This window comes from Mirounga angustirostris, unplaced genomic scaffold (genome assembly GCF_029215605.1).
Source record: "Mirounga angustirostris isolate CCGP_5_RB_7025 unplaced genomic scaffold, mMirAng1.0.hap1 SCAF_3, whole genome shotgun sequence".
In the NCBI taxonomy this organism is placed as follows: Eukaryota; Metazoa; Chordata; class Mammalia; order Carnivora; family Phocidae; genus Mirounga; species Mirounga angustirostris.
In genome coordinates, this window is record NW_026991711.1 from 66,329,197 (window position 1) to 66,350,491 (window position 21,295).

The window sequence follows — 21,295 nt, forward strand, 5'->3', positions numbered from 1 at the left end:
AATATTAAGTTGAAGGGGTTCACTAATACTGTATATGTATACTCTTTTTTCCTTAAAGTTTCCACTGAAATATTACAAGTAACATTAATCTAAACAATTCAACTTTTCTTACATGATACTGCAACCAGCAATACACAAATGTTATCCTTAGTGGAAATCAGTATATGCATATGAGATCCCAAAGCAGAAAACAGACCACCACTATGCCAATCCCATTGGGATAGCAGACAAAAAGACTATACCATGTAAATCTTTTGCCATCAAAATGAATCACCCATTATAAATAAATTTGCCTCAGATACCCTATTTTAGAATTCTGAATATGGCAGATTATTTTATAAATGGGAAAATTACTCTATCATGACACAGATCTGAATAAACAGTTCCGAAAGGGTACTAAATGAAGGAAACATCAAGAGCCTTCTCCATCTAATGAGCTTTACACTTATTACTTATCCTAATTTTCACAAACTCCCTGTTAAATAAGCATAATTAACACCTTTTCATAAATGAAGAAATTGAGAGTAAGGTCCTATCTAGTAAGTGGTAGAACCCAGATTAAAATACAGATTTATCTCATGCCAAAATCCATAATCCATATACTTTATATTGAATCCTAACTTCAAAAAGATTGTGTCTGAATCTCACTGATGATGGGAAACAATTCTGTTTTGATGAAAATGAGATTTCCATACTTATCTGAGATCCACACTTATACTGAGAAATGGGAAAGACATATTCCTGACCATTGAACTACATCTTTTTAAGATACTACACAGTCTTGATTACTGTGATTAATATATAATGATTCTTTCAAAACGGTTTTAATTATCCCATGTGAATTTTTTAAAAAATAGTGTTTATAACTATAAAAAATTTTGGTGGGATTTTGGGAGGAACTGTGATACATCTAAATATCAATTTGGGGACAAGGGTTACCTTTATTATGTTGAGTCTCCAACCCATAAACATGGTATAGTCTCCATTTATTTAGACCATCTTTGATTGCTTTTACAAGTCTTTTGTAGTTTTTGGAATAAAAATATCATATATTTATTGTTATATTAAAACTAAGTATTTCATATTGAGTGATTACATATGGTACTGTATTTTTAATTTCTGCGTCCACATGTTCATTGCTAGTAGAAATAAATACAACTAATATTGTTGGTCACCTTGGTAAAATAGAAAAAGAAGAATACGTAGCATTCTATTTACCCTCTCAAAATTAAATACAATTTCAATATTAGACATGTCAAATGCTAAAAAAAAAATAGTATGGCTGAATGTGAAATGTTACATATCTTCTAATAGAACATAATGACCACAACGTTCGATGAAATTGTTCTAAAAATTAAACTAAATATTCAGTAAGTCAAATTCAAGTTCTTGTTTAATAGGAAATAATGAGTTTATCTTAAGCTCTAACTACTGAATTTTCAATGGTCAGTAATAAATAATAGCTTTCACTAAAACATTATACTCTGACATTTGTATTTTATGTGAGGATCATGCTCTAAGTCAGCGGTCAGTAAACTATGACCCATAAATCAATCTGCCCCACTGCCTGTTTTTATAAGTAAAGTTTTATTGAGACAAACCCACACATTCCTTTATGTAACTGTCTATGGTTGCTTTTGCAGAATAGCAGAGTTGAGTAGTTGAGACAGATAGCATGTAGCTCACAGAACTGAAAATATTTATCATCTGACCCATACAGAAAAAGTTGGCCAGTCACAGGCATCCATCATTATTCATATTTATTCATGCACATATGCATTTAATGAATATTTTAATATTTAAAATATCTTAAATATTTTTAAAACTACACAAACCTAAACAAAATCATGAGATCACTCAAACATCAGTATCAAATGTTTCTCTCTTCATGTATCTAGGATTGAAATTATAATGGCACCTACATGACAATGTTTTCTTCTGCTAATCTGTATACTGTCAATGCTTCCTTTTTCACTTTTGGATTTTTACATGTTAATTCTAAGTCAAAAGCTCTTTATATATGCAGTTCTAATTGTCTTCTTTATTTAATCTCCTCTTTCCCAACTTTCTCCCTCTACTACATTACAATTTTTCACAGGAATGTTACACAATCAAGTAAGAGAAGACAATACTCAGTAGTCAGCACCAATCATGGTTCTACCAGTATAAAGTGGGAAAAAACATTCTGGCTGTTTCTTTTAAGGAAGCAATTTATTCCAAGAACATAATCAGCTATTCTATACCAGGCATAGGTACAATCAGTTAAAGAACCAAAATGACAGAAATATAGAGAAATAGACAATGAAAAAAATTTCTACAACTGAATGAATTCCTAAGTCTGTTAAGAACGTTGTAGGCAAGGGCACCTGGGTGGCTCAGTTGTTAAGCGTCTGCCTTCAGCTCAGGTCAGGATCCCAGGGTCCTGGGATGGAGCTCCACAGCAGGCTCCCTGCTCCGCGGAGAGCCTGCTTCTCCCTCTCCCTCCCCCACCTCAGGCTCGCTCTCTCGCTCTCAAATAAATAAATAAAATCTTAAAAAAAAAAAAAGAGTATTCTAAGCAATAAGTAGTTTCAAATTGCAAAATATAGTGGTCCACCCTGCAAAGGTAATAATTTTGGAAGTCAAACCTCAAAATGTCAGTATCTTTATTATATATTCATTACAAAATAAAAAATAAGTAAATTTGGGCAGTGAAATAGTATGTAAATCATAACATTTATGGACAATTTATTTTAGTAATTTCATATTTTCTCTATCTTGATGGAGATCTTTCAGCTTTAAAATTTGGAAGACTATTTAGTAATATGAGTATTTCAAGCTTATACAAATTTTAATACCTACTACTAATTTTATATAGAGGTCATCTTCAGTTCTGCACAAAATTTTAAAATAATATTATAAAATGAATTTCAATACAACCTTTTAAAATTTCTTGATGACAAAGGATTATTCAGAAAACATTAAAAAATTTTATATGATGAAGAAAAATGTCAGGAGAGAATATTGATATTTTTCAGTTTTTAATGTATAGAAGGGAAAAAACCCTCTGTTTCAATATTAGAATTCATTTTGGAAATCATACACAACTCTTGATTTACCTGAATTTGGTGTAAATCACCAGGAGAAATCAGAGATTGAAGAGAAGGGATGGTAGGTACAATAATCTCACAGGATATCTACACTCTTCACATGCCATCAACTATTTTTCTTCCTGGCTCCATTTCCTTGCTTAGCTGCTAATTTCATTAAGGCCCTAATAATGATGATCTATTTGCTGCTCTCCTTCTTGAACTAGCCTGCTTCCCTTGTCAACTTCTTGAATAAATTTATGGATGAAATCGAAGTGTACATGCCTGTGAGGGGGGAAAGATGTTGGGCATACAATCTTTTGCTGCCAATATTTAAGTTTCAGTGATACTTTGGGGGTGATGGCACTGAAAAAACTATAGTGAGAAAAGGAATCATATAAGAAAAGCTGGTTAATAATGAAATAAAGCCAGAGATTAATTTGGAAACACTGCTCCACCAAGTAAAAGACATCTTAACAAAAGAGCAGGTTTCTCTGTGGAGAGAGCATACCTTTTGGGTTCATGGATTTGTTTCCAATATGGTGGCAGGAACACAGTCAATATGCGAAGTAGAGTTCTACATTCTTTCCTATCTGGGCAGGCAGCTATGGAGTCTTTTTTTTTTTTTTTTAAATATAAACCAGAAATTTTTTTAAACTACAACTAAAATATAAAGTTAACATTGACCTATTATATTTTAAACATATAGTTAATATTAAATGCCTTTAAAACTTAATATATTTCAATGTTTTATCTAGAAAGACAGCTGTATCTTTTTAAATAAATGTTGAACTAGATAAATTCACATGCAAATGCTATTACAGCCCATATGTCTATAAAAAGTTTTTTGAGTTTTTTAAGGATTATGAAATTGTTCAAATAGTGTAAAAGTGGTATGTTATTTATATTTTTTCTATCTGAGGTGCCTAAGTTTTAAGTAAGAATTCATTAATTTGGTTCCGTTTGGAAGCAGATTGCTGGCTTCAAGATTAAATCTCAGAGAACAAGAATGTAAAAGTCCCATATATAGTTTAAAATAATATTAAGTTTAGAAATAATATTTCAAGCAATTCACATGAGGTTTTGCATATCTAATGATTTTTTTCTAAATTTAGATTTATGACTCTATTTACTTACACAATAACCATGTGCTTGTATTTAGAATTTCAAGAGTAATAGAATAAAATTTTTTTTTACCATAATATATATTTGAAGAAATAGGCAATATATGGGAAATAAAGTTAAGTCATTTATAGTTTTGGCTCTCCTTCAAAAGTATTCATCAAATCACCAGAGAAATATTTTCACAGACACACATGGCTGAAACCCAACACTGACAAAAAGAAATGGGGAGAAGTTGCCTTAGGTGAACGTATCTCCTTAAAATCTGTTTACAGTAGAGAACACTGCTGACAGGCTCTAGTCAGGTAATTACAAAATACACCACTAGATGGAAGCAAAGTACTTACAGTTGGTGATGTAGCAGCAGAGAGCAAAGGTAAAATTCCTCCACAAGCAATAATGATGTTGTCTACCATTTGGGAAATGAGGTGAATTGTGTTATGTACAAAAATAATATTTTCATTACTATTGACAAAATCCATTACAGACTTTGTGGAATGACTAAAAGAGCAGAAAAACAAAACACAAATGAACATTTTACCTTATGAAGTTAACTAACATTTATAAAGTAAAAAATATTGAAGAGTGAGGCAAATTTAAAATGGAATTATTAGAAAAGAAAATAATTTACAATTGAGATATCATACTACCGAAGACTTAACATTCATCCCCGCAGGGTTTCTTTGTACCCAAATGTATTAACTCATTACTGGGTTTCTGCTTTAAAACTACAGTACGTGTTTATTTTGTGTTGAAATCAATTTTCCTTATTTACCATCCTCAGGTACTCTAGAACAACTAGATAGTTAACTCTAAGTTTACCTTTCAGGCAGTTTCTGTTTATCACCAGATTGCAGCCCCACCTGTGACCAGCCATATTGAAAATGTATACTGCTAGTCACAGAAGTAACATGATAGGGAAATAGAAATAAATCAGCAAAAATTCAAGGACTTATTGAATAAAAGGAGGAAAAATATCTTAAAGGTCAGCAGTGCAGCTTTTCCATACAAAACATGCAACTTAGATACCCAGAAAAATACACTGCTTTAATTTGATGTCTGTCAAGAATATGAACTGTTTTCTAATGGGAAAAAAAGAGATTACTCCATGATCAACTGTTCTTTTTTGTTCAATTTTAATATCTCAAATTTGGTCTGTTTTTCGATTTTGAAGTTCCACTTTTTCCTTAACATCCCACAAACAGCTGTAGACATGAAATGGTGTCCACATGTCAAAAAGCTCATCAAGGAAAGCTGCCAGTTGGTTTCCGTACGGATGCCAACAGCCTATTCTGTCAACCAAGAGGTTCAATTTTATGAAAGACTGAAACAAAAACTCATCCAATTTTTTTTTTTTTTTGAGAGAGAGAATAGAGAGAGAGCACATGAGAAGGGGGAGGGTCAGAGGGAGAAGCAGACTCCCCGCTGAGCAGGGAGTCTGATGCGGGACTCGATCCCGGGACTCCAGGATCATGACCTGAGCCGAAGGCAGTCGCTTAACCAACTGAGCCACCCAGGCACCCAAAACTCATCCAATTTTTATAGGAATTCAATGGTATCTGGTATGTAGTGGCTACTCCAATGTTGGAAACAAGGCAAAGTGTTATAGGACTTAAACACTGTAACCGATCCAGTCAAGAACACAGTGAAACCAACTGAGGCATCATTCACTCCAAGGACTCAGCATTAGTTCACTAGGAGGGCTGTGGCCACTTTCTTCTGTGTGTGAAGTTAAGTAATGTTCACAATATTTACAATAAGAAAAAGACCTTCCATTGCTCATGATGTATCTTACTGATAGCAAAAAGAATTAGTCATGCTTCTTTTCATATCACATGACGGTGGCAAGACGAGAGAGAACATGATTATCTAACACTGGTTAAGGATAAATTCTCTGAAGAAAAAGCATCAGCAACTGAATGGAAGGCCAGATATCAGTTCTTCTTTAGCTGATACTCAATCTTTAGCATGATCAATTTTAAGTCAATGATTCTCACTCTTTACAAATGTAAACTATCATCTATGACATCTTAGATGTCAAGATGTTTGCCCAATCCTAAAAGTAAGTGCTATCTTTTAAAAAATTAAATTAGGATCACCTGGATGGCTCAGTCGGTTAAGCATCTGCCTTCAGCTCAGGTTATGATCTCAGGGTCCTGGGATGGGCCCTGCATCAGGTTCGCTGCTCAGTAGGGAATCTGCTTCTTCCTCTCCCTCTCCCTCTGCCCCTCTCCCCTTTCCTGCTTGTGCACGTGCTCTCTCTCTCAAATAAAAATAAAATCTTTTAAAAAATTAAATTACGTAAAATTCTGTTTGGGGAATTTTATGGACAGCTCGTGAAAGAGAACAGAGACACATGGTATCTATGTATATGTTATGTTTCCATCATATGTTAAAGGAAGGAAAGCTGAATATCTCTCATTTGGGGACTACTAATAATTGTAATTAATAAGTTACACTATATATCTCCATTGATAGTCATGTTAACAGTAATGTATTTCATTGTATTCCAGTTTCCTTATTTAGCATCCCTAGGTAATTTAGCAAATAACAACACTAGCAATGGAAAGACCATTGTTTCTATCACATGAGTAGCCTAAGGACAAACTGATCAAATAAAATTAGAAGTAAAAACTTTCTGTAGCAGACACTGACTGTTTTCCATAATAGTTATTCCTTCTTCCCTGCTAACACAATCTAGATTTTGTTCTATTGTTGAGCTAGATCAGGTATAGGAAAGGTTGGCTTTATTCCAGCTACTAGGTTATTAACCAGTATTGCTCTAAATAGGAGAGTCATTATTAATAATCCCATTCCCCTTTGCTGGTGATTGACTGCTGGCACATAAGAGGTAAGGGGGAGATTTCTTGAGGGGCTTCTTTTAGAAAAGAAGAAAGGAGGGGAGGGTAAGGAATGGGAAAGGGAAAAAGTAGAGGAGGAGGAGGAAGAAACAATGGGGAGACGAAAAAAGAGGAGAGAGAGGAGGAGGAAGGAGAGGGAAAAAAGGAAGAGGAGGAATGAAGAAAAGGATGAAGGAGGAAGAAGAGCCCCTGCCTTCTAGTTTGGGCAAGTTTCCTATGTTGAACTGGTGCTGGGAGCTGAATCAGCCACCTTGAATCTCAGAAGGAAAATTAGGCAAAGCCTCCTTCAGTCCAGAGAAGACCATGCCACTGATTGTTTAAGTCAATGACAGTGGGGTTCTCTGTCACAGCCATCAACTTCCTAATTTATGTGCACGCACACATAAATGACGTACTCTCATAACTGCTTAATTTGTTGCATATTTGTTATTAGAAAATTAACTGAAAGTGAGGTAAGGTAATGATTTAATTTATGCAGACTTTGTTTTCCTTAAGTGATGATTTAATTTATGTAGACTGTTTTCTTTAAGTGATTATATATGAGCTGATACCAACTACTTTAAGGGTAAAGGCTCTAAAAATAGATGTTGTAAGGTGATTTTAAATTCTATTTTAACACTATATGTTATAATCTTATTACCAAGAATATATTTAGTATATGGTATTAATTTTAACAGAAGAATAAAAATGTGGAAACACCTTTGAACCCAAACTGAAACTTTTTATTGTTGTTGCTAAATCTCTTTTATATATAGAATAGGCAAAATTTTGCTTTGTAATTGTCTTAAGCCTAAATTCTTGGACACCTTTTGACTTGAGCCCTAGGCCTTATAACCTGTGTGAAAATATTCAAGTTTCTATATAAAATTTCAATATTGGATTACTTTTAGTAAATTCAATTTGTGAGATTATTCAATGATATAATTCCCTTATGGATCAACTGATGTCACTAATTTAAAATACTCATTTTCTTCAGTGAAAGTTGCCTTATTTAAGAAAAGAAATATTTCTACCTCCTCCAAACATGTACATCTGTTTCTAATGCAAATAGTAAATCGGTGAGAAGTCGCTGGTGCATTGGAGACCATTTAAACTCAGGAATACGGAACATTGTAGTGCGTGGGCCTGGGCTGAACTGGCGCCGCTGTTCCTCAGTCATCGGCATTCCTCGAAATCCTAAATCAACGCGGAGATCTCTGTCTTGCTGTGTAATAGACCGGCCCTGAACAGCCTAGAGAAAGAAAAGGTGAACTTTTGTAGACTGCAAGAGAAATTTTCAAAATTTCTTTTGTTTCAAAAAGAAAACAGAAAGTATAATCAAGTGAGTGAGTAAAGCTTTGCATATGACTTTGGTAGGTTATGTATCTTACATGTATTATTCATCTGGTGATTCCCTGGACAGAAACCTTTTTGAGCTGAAGAGGATACTGTTATTACTTTTATTTTGCTGTTTCAAAAACTATGCAAGGTAATCAAATACCTCAGGTCTAACACCAGAGTTCACACTGAAAACCAAGTCCTCTTTACCCCTGTTTATGGAGTCTTCATATTAGACCACATTTCTTCCTTAGGAAAGTGAGCATATAACTCACATTGAAGTGTACTGGATATATATCATCAACTAACTATAATTGGAAACACAAGATTAAAAAATATTACTTGAACAGATTCAGGTTAACTCAAAGTCTATTTCACTCACAATACTTCAATTTAGAAAAACAGTACATTTATTTGATAAGTTAGAAAACCAGAAAGTACCTACAAACTCTAAGTGAAAACCAGGCAAGCCCAGTGATTACCACGTTCAATAAACAACGCACCATGCTGGGGCGCCTGGGAGGCTTAGTCGCTAAGCGTCTGCCTTCGGCTCAGGTCATGATCCCAGGGTCCTGGGATCGAGCCCCACATTGGGCTCCCTGCTCAGCGGGAAGCCTGTTTCTCCCTCTCCCACTCCCCCACTTGTGTTCCCGCTCTCCCTATCTCTCTGTCAAATAAATAAATAAAAATCTTTAAATAAATAAATAAATAAATAAATAAATAAATAAATAAATAAATAAAAACAAGGCATCATGCTTTCCTTTCTTTTAAGTCTTTACCTAATTCAGTATCTCCACTCCCTTCCAGTTATCACTGTGGTGCAACTGCCACAAAAAGTGGAAACTGGCAGTTAATAGAGAAAAAATAAAAATACCTTTCCCATACACAGAAGATACTTTTTGTTTCTGTTTTTATTTTCCAAACACAGAATATATTATTAATATTGTTACTAGAGTACAAAGACACCAGAAATGTATGGTTTACTTTTTATAATATAATTCTAATGGAAACATGTTAATTTTATCTTTGAGGACATTAAAAGGTGAGTGGAAAACCTGGGGAAACACCAAAAAACAAATCATTAAGTGTAAAATTATTTTTCAACTCCTAACCATAAGGTAATTTAGCTTAGAAAACAAGGAAGTAGTCTTAAAACTCAAAGCTCCACAATTAAAATTCATATCAGAAAACAGCATCTATTTTTAGCTTTATTCTGGTGAGGCCAGAACTGCAGCACTAACGTTTCCTCACCGCCAGGCCTAAGAGTCTTTAATTTCCTCATAACAGATTCCTATCCAAGTGGTTGTAAAGAAAATTCTCACTGCTAATAACTGCACATTTTCTCAGCCATATTACCTACCTCACAGGGTGATTGTGAGGATTAAATCTGAAAACATACAGCACAGTGCCTGGAACACAGTAGGCACTTGATAAATAACAATTCCCTTTCCCCTTACCCTTCATTTCATTTATCTGTTCAATCTGGGCTCTAAGTCCTCTTTTCTATAATTCACAGAACAAGGTTGGGCCTGAAGCTTTAAAAGGTTAAAATTAATCAAGTATTCAGAATGAAGATCTTGAGTACAAAATGTGTAAATTTAGTCACAGTGTCATAACCTATTAGAATGGGTAGAGCCCGTAAAGGTCACATTTTAATCGAGTACAACCTCTTGTACTGTCTAAGGAAATTCAAGGCCCAAAGAGGTTCAGCTAAGTTCCACAGACAGATTGTGGCAGAGTTGGAAATACAATTCAGGTATTTTAAATGTCTCTTATGTATACTACCACACTATTTGATTCCATAAATTACTATAGCACCATAATTAAGTATAAACATGGTGTAGCTGGTAAGAAATGACTCTTAACTGCTGTGGTGCTATCAACTCATTATCTGTTCGAAGCATTTTTAGAACTCATGTAGGGTAACTCACTTGCGTTGTAGCAGTGGTCTGGATTTTTCGAATTTCCTTTCCTGATTCTTTGCCATCGTCAGATCTCTCAGTGTCTGAAATTATACTTCCTGCATCAATATTTGGTACAATTTTGCTACCAGATGACTCAGTTTCCAGAGTTGTAGCGGTCATTTCAGCATACTCTAACCCTTTAGAGGATGACGCTAAGTCTCTTTCAGAAATACTGCTCATTCCATCTGAAGTTGTATGGATTTTGAACTCTTTTTCTTCTATTATACTTGATGTACAACTCAAGTCTACACTACCAGTCATGTGAGCAAGCAATCCAAGATCATCACTAACACCAAGATGTACTTGTGTATCCTGGATATTTGGAATAATGTGATTGCTAGAAAGTTCAGGAAGAAGTTTCTCCTCCTGTTTGGGTATTTTATCAAAGAGAAATGACGTACTACTATTAGGAAGTTCATCTTTCTCATCTGCTAATGTTATCAATGGACCGTTATCCTTTTCTTCATTTTTTTTAATGATACCAACACTTCCATGTACATTGTTCTGGAGTTTCTCAACAGCAGCACTATATACATTATCCAACAAAGATTCAACCTCCACAAGGGCACCATTCTCTCCACCTACTAAAGTCTCTGGTGATAAATCCATATCATCAAGCTTTACTTCTGTTGCTTCTACTTTCTCTGCTTTTATATCAACTAAAAGATCATGCACTTCCACATGTACACCACTTCCCGGTCTATCTGAATTTCCAAGAATATCATCTGACACTTTTGTTGACATGAGCAAGTCTCTAGTATCTGTGCTGACAGGGTAATCTGTCTCACTTTCTGGACTCTGGCTTTGTGAAAGATCTTCTATCTCTCGAATTTCCATTCCACCTTTTGCTCCTGTAGTCTGTGATGAAAGACCAGAGATAGTGCTCACATTCCCTTTTTTTCCCTTTTTAATGTTTTCCTCCTCTTGTCTCTGATATTCTTCATACATTTTGGCTAGGTATTCCTTATGTGCTTCATAAGTGACCTTAGGAATAAGTGAAGAAAACATTAAGGCATTTTATATACGTACCAAGAAGAAAAAAAATACAAATAAAGTTATGGTAAAAGCAAAAATGGTGTCAAAAATTTTAAGATTTCAAATAATTTTAAGATAAGTTCCATTAAGTAACTGGAAATAATCATCAAAAATAGATATGACTTATTAGATGACTTGTAAACTAACAACATTAAAGTTTTAAGTACAGTAATCTTTTCTTTTAGATCAAGTATTTCAATGTTACTCTAACCTAATATGCCAGTTGAACTTCTACATATTTGAATTCAGCTAAAACAGAAAATCAGCTAATAATATATAATATCCAAAGTACTATTGCTATATCAGTTTTCACCATCTATTACTCACATGTGTGCCTACTTCTAACTAAGATTTTTTAAAAATCACACATATCTATAAATATATACATTTTTAAACTATTAAAACATCACAATTTTATCTTTATATAAGCTACTTTAATTGGTTACTTTATATAAACTTGTTTAATAATAATTATGATGGGGGCGCCTGGGTGGCTCAGTTGGTTAAGCGACTGCCTTCGGCTTAGGTCATGATCCTGGAGTCCCTGGATCGAGTCCCGCATCGGGCTCCCTGCTCGGCAGGGAGTCTGCTTCTCCCTCTGACCCTCCCCCCTCTCATGTGTTCTCTCTCAAATAAATAAATAAAATCTTAAAAAATAATAATAATAATAATAATTATGATGGGGCGCCTGGGTGGCCCAGTTGGTTAAGCATCTGCCTTCAGCTCAGGTCATGATCCCAGGGGTCCTGGGATCGAGCCCCGCATCAGGCTCCTTGCTCGGCAGGGAGCCCGCTTCTCCCTCTCCTCCCCGCTTGTGCTCTCTCACTATCTCTCCTTTTCTCTCTCTCAAATAAATAAAATCTTTAAAAAAAAAAAAGAATAATTATGTATTATTTCATAAAAATGTGATGTTTTTTCTTATAAAATACTACTTTAAAATTTGTTAATGTAATGATAAAAAATGTCAATATATTATAAAATGTAAGTTTTAATAGAAATAAAAAATTCTACTAAAATTGAAAATAATAGGGGCGCCTGGGTGTTTCAGTTGGTTAAGCATCTGTCTTCAGCCTCAGGTCAAGATCCTGGAGTCAAGGGATCTAGCCCCTAGGCAGGCTCCCTGCTCAGCAGGGAATCTGCTTTTCCCTCTCTTCTGCAGGTCCCCCTGCTCATGCTCTCTCTCCCTCTCTCTCACTCACTCTCTCTCAAATAAATAAATTTTTAATAATCTAAAAATAAAACTGAAAATAATAAAGTTCAATAACTTTCCTTATAGGCACATATTATATTGACTTATACTTAAATGATAACAGGATTTTATGTTGAGAGGGACCTTCCTTTGGAGATTACCTTGATACAAAACCCCTTTATTTTACAGAAGAGGAAATCAAGTCCCAAATGTGGGGGCTGACAAACTATGGCCCATGAACCAAATCTGCTTATCACTTCTTCCGGTAAGTAAAGTTTTATGAGAACACAGCCATAATCAGTTTTTTACATATTGCCTATGGCTATTTTCACACTACATGGCAGAGTTAAATAATTGCTTCAGAGGCTGTACAGCTCCCCAAACCTAAGAAATTTACTATCTGTACATCTTAAAAACATTAAAAAAAAAATGTTTCTAACCCCTGCACAAAAGGACTAAATGAATTTCCTAAAGTCATAAAACTGAATTGTGGCATAGACTGGAGTAAAAGCCAAACTTCTGACACCCATGCTTTTTCTATGACACCACATAATGAGAAATCTTACAGAATCTAATGTGTACACAACTGTTACTTTTAACCCACTACTTTCTCTTACCATGATCAGATAACATTTAAAATATAAATATACAGATTCTTAGAATTAAAAAGATAATGCAATTAAAAATACCATTAAACAATTATGATTCACTTGGAAATAAAGGCAATTTCTGACTACTTTTAAAAAGTCTTAAAATGTATATTTCAGAGTGTATTTCATGAAATATTCTTTTAAGAACCGGTAGGTATGTTTTAGGTAAAAGAGCTATTGACTCAGACTCAAGCTATAAAGTATATGTGGGGTTACTTCTGGGGTCTAAAATTCATAATTCATAAACCTGGGGTTTCAATTTAATGATCTATAAAATATTTCATGCTCTAACAGTTTACGAACAGAGAGAAAATAAAACCAAAAACAAAAAAGGGAGAAAGGTGAGATAAAGGAATGGGCCATAATGTAAAATGCCCACAAGATGGCACCAGATGAATGTTTACAGCCATTCAATCCACAGCTGAAACACAGATTATAAATACTAAATCTCTTGTTACCTTGGAATGGGCTATTGAGAGCGTATCCACCCAGACTCTCCATCCTCCCCATTCATATTTTATTGCATGATACAACAAAATCCGGAAGATATTGTAGACCATCTCGGTAATCTTCTGTTCCTCAGAATTTTTAGGATTGATATAGCCAAGAGAAAACATCCAATCCTGCCACACTGAACACTGCAATAAGCATCTAGTGGGAAAAAAACTCATTAAAAACACCTAGTTTATATTAGAATTTACTATTTTGAAATTTAGATAAAGAGTGAAAATATGATCTGACCTAGATAAAGCAAGATGCACAGTCATTCTGCACATTCTATATTCTATACCTGGAATGATTTCCTCCCATTTTTCTACCTGGAAAAATCCAAATTATCATTTCAAATTGGTTTCCTAACTCTCCCAGTCAGATTTAGCTACCGTTTCTTTACTCCCTCATCATATGTACCACTCACAATGCACTTAATACATAATACATTAATCATTGTTTTGTTATCTTCCCCACTAAATTGTACCAAGACTATATACTAAGACAACCTGCACAGCACAGTACTTTATACATACCACTCAATAAATATCTGTGAAATTAAAGATTCAGGAAGCAACCATAGCCTTAGATTGTATCCCATGTCTTAGCTAACCAGCTCAAAAATGCCATGACAACAATCAGTTACAGAAAAAAACTGAGAAAAGCATAGATGAATATGAGCAAATATATGATTACAATAGACGGGTGTCACCAAAAGGAATGGTGAATTTTAAATAAGGGTTTGTGAATATGTATATTCACAGAAACGATTAAAATATAATATCCACATAATCAAATAAAAACATAAAAACAAATACAAATATAATGAATGTAGATTATATCAAAGAAACATAAAATGCCTTTTCTCATAATTATAATTATTTAGCAATACGGGAAAGATTTGACAAATGTTTTGAAAGAGATTGAAGATAAAGGAGAGGAAATAATTATGGAATAAAGTTTTATTATGGTACTGAAACTGCTTACCTTCTATTTTCACGGCTGTTACTGAAAAGTTTTATCATGTCAGATAAAAATAAACGACGAACTTCCATCAGTTCTGCACTTGGTGTAGAATTTTTTAACAGAGTTGCCACCACCTTAAGAATCACTGTAAATGAACAAAAAAAAAAGAGGTCAAGACTTATAACTGCATCATATCTTCCACTCAAAAAGTTTTACTCATTTTCAACTTAGCCTTATGGTAGGCGAGTTAAAAGTACCATAAACTATGGTAATCACCATAATGATTGAGATGGTTATGAAAAGTTTTGATTTAGTTTTCCATTTACCACATTACTACTACATTACAATAAAGAACTGCTGTTCGGGTAGTATCAAAAAAATAAGAAATAACAAGTGTTGGTGAGGGATGTGGAGAAAAGGGAAGTCTCATGCACTGTTTGTGAGAATGCAACTTGGTGCAGCCACTGTGGAAAATAGTATGAAGGGTCCTCAAAAAATTTAAAATAGAATTATTGTTATGATCCGATAATTCCACTACTGGGTACTGACCCAAAGAAGATGAAAACACTGATTCTAAATGATACATGTACCTCTATGTTCACTACATTATTTATAATAGCCAAGATATTGAACCAACCTAAGTGTCCACTGGCAGATAAATAAAGATGTAGTATATATACACAATAGAATATTACTCAGTCATAAAAAAGAATGAGATCTTGCCTTTTGCAACAACATGGATGGACCTAGAGGGTACTATGCTAAGTGAAAAAAGTCAAATACCATATGATTTCACTTACATGTGGAATCTAAAAACAAAACAAATAAATGTAAACAGACTCATAAATACAGAGAACAAACAGGTGGCTGTCAGAGGAGACGGGGGTAGGAAGATGGGCAAATGAGATGGGTGAAGGGAATTAAGAGGTGCATACTTCCAGTTATAAATTAAAAAGTCACAGGGATGAAAAGTACAGCATAGGGAATATAAAAAGAATTGCTGTTTGCTCACTTGGATTCTGAATTTTCACTGTAGAATCTGGCTCTGGATGTGGTTTGTGTACAACTTGAGTACATACTTGCTCTGTCAAGATCTGAAAGATGAAGAATTTGAATTTCATTTAGAAAATAATTTAAATCATAATTTCAAAATATACAAAGAATCTGCAAAAACTGTCAATTCTGTCAAATTCAAATGAAATCCTCTTCTAAAGGGTCTTCCAGTCATTCTATATCTTCTAAACTCTTTAACTCTTTAGTTTCCAAATTTTATTTATTATGGATAAAGACAAAAAGAACCAATATCTTTAGTAGGAAGGATTAATTAGGAAATCCAAAAATTTATTCTGTTTGAAATACCTTCACAGTGTACATCCTTAATATACTTACATTATGAAGTGTAAACATGACTCTTTATGTCATCATTAATAAAATAAACCTCTGAAAATAAGTAAATAAAAAAAAATGTCTGAGCCTGGGTCCTAACTTCAAAATGAAGTGTGACAAGGGAAAAATCTTTATTAAATATGTGGCTCATTGTCATTTACCCATGAATTTTTCTTTAAACTTTTTCCAATAACAAAAATGACAAAAAGTTGACCAAATGAAAAACAGAATTCTAAAACATTTTCTAATTTTTCAGTCTCTATGAGTGCTGGATTCTTACACATCTTTTTTACTGTTATATTCCTAGCAATCAGCACAGTGCCTGACACAGTGCCCGTACTCAAACATTTGTGAAATTTAAGAATGGATAACTGAATTATATATAAATAATGGATACTATGACTGTTCACTGTGTATACCTCTATTCTCGCAAATATAAAATATCCAGTGAGACTATACTTAATAAAGATGTAATTTTATACTAGTGATTTAATTTCCTGTTTAACTTAACATACTAAGTTCTGAATGAAACTTTTAGTTCAACCTAAAGTAAGGTACAAAATCTGTGCATAAACCATGAAAGTTAGTTGAGAGCCTAGTTGTACATAGCTATTTTGTAAAAGTTGGGGATGGAGAAAGTAATCATGAGCCAGAGATGATCCCATCTGATTAGAAAAAGACCACGACATCCACCAGCAGTGGCATTTTTCTGACCTTTCTGCTCAGACTTGAGAAAAAGGAAGAAAAAGAAGATAGGAAACTGACTTATTATATATTAGGAATGTTTATCAAAAAGGTATTGACTTGAAATAAAAGCTAACCTATTACTAAAATGATAAATATAGGGCATAAGACCTTTACTTTCACTAAACACTTTGTTAATACTAAACAGTGCCTCAGAATTTTCTGAACAGAATACTACAGACATGCACTACTCATCACATTGAGCTGACAGAAATTTCTTTGAAAACCCAAAGAATCTGAAAATGCTAAAGGACATTCAGTGGTTGCCATATGCTTACAAGACATTTTCCCACCAATCTGCCCAATAAAGCACTGGTGTGGACCTACAGCCGAGTGGACAAAATCCCTAAAATTCTGGTTACCAATAGATGCAAAATAACTGCAGACAAGCTTGGAAAAAGACTAGGCCATACTTTCCCATGATAGACAATAGTCAAAACTTTCTCACCCCAAAAAGAAGAAATCTCATTATACAGAAAACAAAACTAATCTCAAAGAGTCTACAATTTTATATTGTCCTTCTTAAGTCCTATTTGAACTTCTAAAGATAAGGGTAATAATTGCCTTGCCTATCTACTAAAACTGCTAGGAAGATAAATAAGTAAGGCTCTATATGTGAAGTGTTTTGAATACTATCAATATGAGCCTTTTTAAAATTACCAATACATATTTAGAAACTCAATCCAGCATGTATTTATTAAGAGCCATTTATGTGTCCACACTCTGCTACATGTTTGGAATGAGAAACATAGTTGCTAGGTGGAACTATATTTCACGAATCAATTAATTAATACTCTAGAGACAGGCATAAATACATGATCCTGCTAAATAATAAAACATGGTAGACTGTCATTAAGAACCTATGTGAGTTTTTAAAAAGGAGAGGGAAATAATGAGATATAAATAAGGAGAGATGAATATAGATGTAAACATTTTAACGAAAGGATATGATTCAAGGTGGGCCATGGAGGTTTGACTGGTATTGATTAGAGATATGCATAGGAAGTAACCCCAGCCCCTACAAAAACAAAATAGTACAAAAGGTACCAGCCACATATGGACATGAAATCCAAAATGTACTTAACCCTCAGAGCTCATCTCAATTCACACTAGCCACACTTTAAGTTTCCATAGCCATCTTTTTATCTTTTATACAATGTTGTCTGATATATACTGCCAAAAGGTCTAACTCACTTTGTCCTTTAATGTTGTTGCTTATCCTATTATTGGCATTATCACATGTAGAATTTTAAAGATCACAGTAACATAGAACTTAACTGGCCTTCTAAAAACTTTGCAAAAACCTCATATTCTAAAATACCATTATCAAAACCATAGGTTTGACATAGTTCTTTATTATTTCTGTACTTGATTTTATATTTTTCTACAGTTGTAATGATATTTATTTTGACACGTTGTTTGGGGTTAAGGTAATTTCCCCAAACCATAACAGAAAATGAAAGTAAAAAGAGCTTTCAAACTGAAGATTATCAACCAAATGCTTCTTGCCAGGGGTGCAAGCCCTGGTTGATGCTCATAAGGGGAATCAAACTCACAATGCAGGTTTTGAGGCTGAGTTTTCTTTTTATAGTTAAATTTCACTTACTATGTTAATGAGAATTAAGTTCAAAACTATCACATGAGTGTTAATTTTCTGCAACCAGATGCCACCATCCAAAGCAGTGCAATATTTTAACTTTGGTGGTCTAGAATTAATCATCCACCATTCTGTCTGATAACATAATTTGATTTGTTAGTAGTATTAAAGCTTATGTTGAACACCCAATCTACTTTTTTATGGGATCAACAGTGCTATCCAATCATATCATAACCATCTTTCTTTTTTGACTTTTTGTATACTTATGTTAATTTTTCTTTTTAGAGTATCATAATTAATTCAGCCCATCTTTCCAATTAACCATGATTATTTTTTAAGTGTCTGACTCTTTATTATTATGTTAATCACCATACATTACATCATTAGTTTTTGATGTAGTGTTCCATGATTCATTGTTTGCGTAAAACACCCAGTGCAGTACATGCCCTCTTTAATACCCATCACCAAGCTAACCCATCCTCCCACCCCCCCTCCCCTCTAGAACCGTCAGTTTGTTTCTCAGACTATGGACTCTGAGAAACCATGATTATTATTCTACTTTAAAAGCACATATTATTGCCAAATTGGTCAGAGACCTTGCAAGTTAGTTCCTTCATCTGCAACATCCAACATCCAGTATCAGGAGATCCAAACTTATCCAGACTTTCTCCAACTAAGACATGGAATCAGCAACAGCTTGGCTTTGTAGAATATCATTAGAGACTAAAATCTGGATACTCAGAAAGTGCTAATGAGTATAGATGGTAGGTAAAAATGCTGCTGCACTTGCTATTGACTAATAGAAATACACATATATGTATATACACACAGGACATTTTATTTAAGGTTAAGGGTACATAATGTTTTCAAATTCAACATATTATATTGTTATGCTACATTCTTATTTTAATATAACGTTTCACTGACTACAAAGACTTTCTGCTCTAATTGGTCAAAACAAGCAGAGGGTCAAAAATGTAGGCAAAAAATGATTTAAAAACACATGTATAGGAATCATTAACCAGAGGGGTTAGTCTAAGAAAACCAATACAGAAACCCAGATAGAGCTCTAATCTGATACTGAAGCAAGGTTTTTATTCAGAGGACTTTAATGTCCACTGAAGGTAGATATTGACGTTTTTTGCCTTATGCACAGATACTATGAAATCTGCCTATTTTATGACCATTTATTAGTGGTGAGACATAGAGTAAATTGTTTAACCTGTGATTCTCAGTTTGTCTGTTTAAAAAGGCAACAACAACAACAACAAAAAAGTTTCAGAGGGTTGTTGTAAGGATCGAGATAATGTATGTATTTACACCAAAGTGACTGTCATAGGAAATACGCCCCCCAAAATAGTTACTATTATTAGGGAAATATAATATCAGTATCAAGATGCTTTGCATACGGTAGGCCTTTCTATTCAGTTCTGCTTATTCAGTTCTGTAGGACAAATATTGGAGCAATATTAAAAAACTACTCTTACTGACAACAGCTATGTTCGGAAGGATAAGTTTATAAATCATGTAATTAGAGGAATGACAGACTGAAAGTTGCAATATTAAGCTTAGAAATGAGATAGGCAAAAGAGTTTTTTTAATTTATCTAAAAGGCAGCCATTCTTAAATTTACTGATGATAATATGAAACAGAAAAAAGATGAAATAAAACAGCTAGTGAAGTAATGTGACAGATCTGGGGTCAAAGTATTGGTCCGGATACCATCTGTTTTTGTAAACAGATACAATACAGTTTTATTGGGCAGCACCCCCATCTGGTTCATGCTGTCTATAGCTGCTTCTGAGCCACAGCTGCAGAGCTGAGTAGTTTCAGAGACACCACCCAGCCTGCTGCTACAGACTGAAGGTTTGTGTCCCCACAAATTCCTATGTTGAAATCTAATCTTCGGTGTGATGGTTAGGAGATGTGGGGCCTTTTAGGTGGTGTGTAGGGCCACAGAGCCCTCAGGAAAGACACCTAAGAACTCCTTTAACGCTTCTGCCGTGTGAGGACATAGTAAAAAGACGGTTGATGAACCGTGAAGTGAGGCCTCACCAGACACCAAATCTGCCACTGCCTTGATCCTGTACTTGCTAGCATTGAGAACTGAGATGGAAATTTCTGTTGTTTATACACCCAGTGTATAGTATTGTTACAGCCCAAACTAAGACTACACCAAAGCCTAAAATATCTATTACTTGGCCCTTTACCAGAAAATTTCGCCCTCCCCAGCTATATTGAACATTTGGCTTTCTGCATTTCATAGAAAATACTGAGCCCAAGCTATATGACCATCTGTTAGAAATGGTGAGAAAAGGATTTCTGAATTGAAAAGATGAGATCTAAAGCTTCTTCCCAATAGCGCCTTTACAAATAATTTTTACCTACAATTTACCCCACTATCAACTCTAGGTTACTGTTGGTAATTGCACAGGAGACAGACAGAAAGAATCAGCGGAGGGCGAGGAGAAAACTAACATATAATACATAACGGGTGTGATTCATGTGAGAAAAACTCTGCACAAGTCAATCAGCCAACCCATACTCAAAGAAAAGTCCTTGGCCCAACACAAAAAGATTGGCAAATAAATGTACACGGATATGTTTTAAAATAAAATTTTAAAATGTAAGTATGTGTTCATTTAAAAAAAAAAAGATTACTGGCTTTTTGATTAATTGACCAACTACTGATCCCAGTTACATAGGTTTCCCACTAGATACATTTTAAATTGTCATCATACATTTTTTTATTTTTACCTCATAAAGTGTGTTGTATGTGGTGACAGTCACAGTGTTTGTATGCAACATCAGCCTTTCTCCAAGAAGAGTGAAAAGACTATGAGTATGCATAATTTCCACTTTTCTCCTGGAGAAAAAGGGGGAAAAAAACAAAATACTATGAAATAC

At 34.2% G+C, this 21,295-nt stretch overlaps 1 protein-coding gene across 9 annotated transcripts in view; it reads right to left on the reverse strand.

Moving 5' to 3' along the window:
• The window catches only part of NBEA (neurobeachin), a 680,995-nt gene that overhangs the window by 449,947 nt on the left and 209,753 nt on the right, over nt 1-21,295 (reverse strand). For 8 of the 9 annotated variants that reach the window (XM_054506303.2, XM_064586203.1, XM_064586202.1 and 5 more), the window contains exons 18-24: nt 21,146-21,254; nt 15,674-15,755; nt 14,683-14,806; nt 13,665-13,857; nt 10,300-11,316; nt 8,065-8,282; nt 4,538-4,691 (exon numbers count right to left, since the gene is read on the reverse strand). In XM_054506303.2, coding sequence (XP_054362278.1) covers nt 4,538-4,691; nt 8,065-8,282; nt 10,300-11,316; nt 13,665-13,857; nt 14,683-14,806; nt 15,674-15,755; nt 21,146-21,254 — 1,897 coding nt within the window. The remainder of the gene's footprint in view (nt 1-4,537; nt 4,692-8,064; nt 8,283-10,299; nt 11,317-13,664; nt 13,858-14,682; nt 14,807-15,673; nt 15,756-21,145; nt 21,255-21,295) is intronic. The other variant, XM_064586204.1, reaches the window with a different exon arrangement.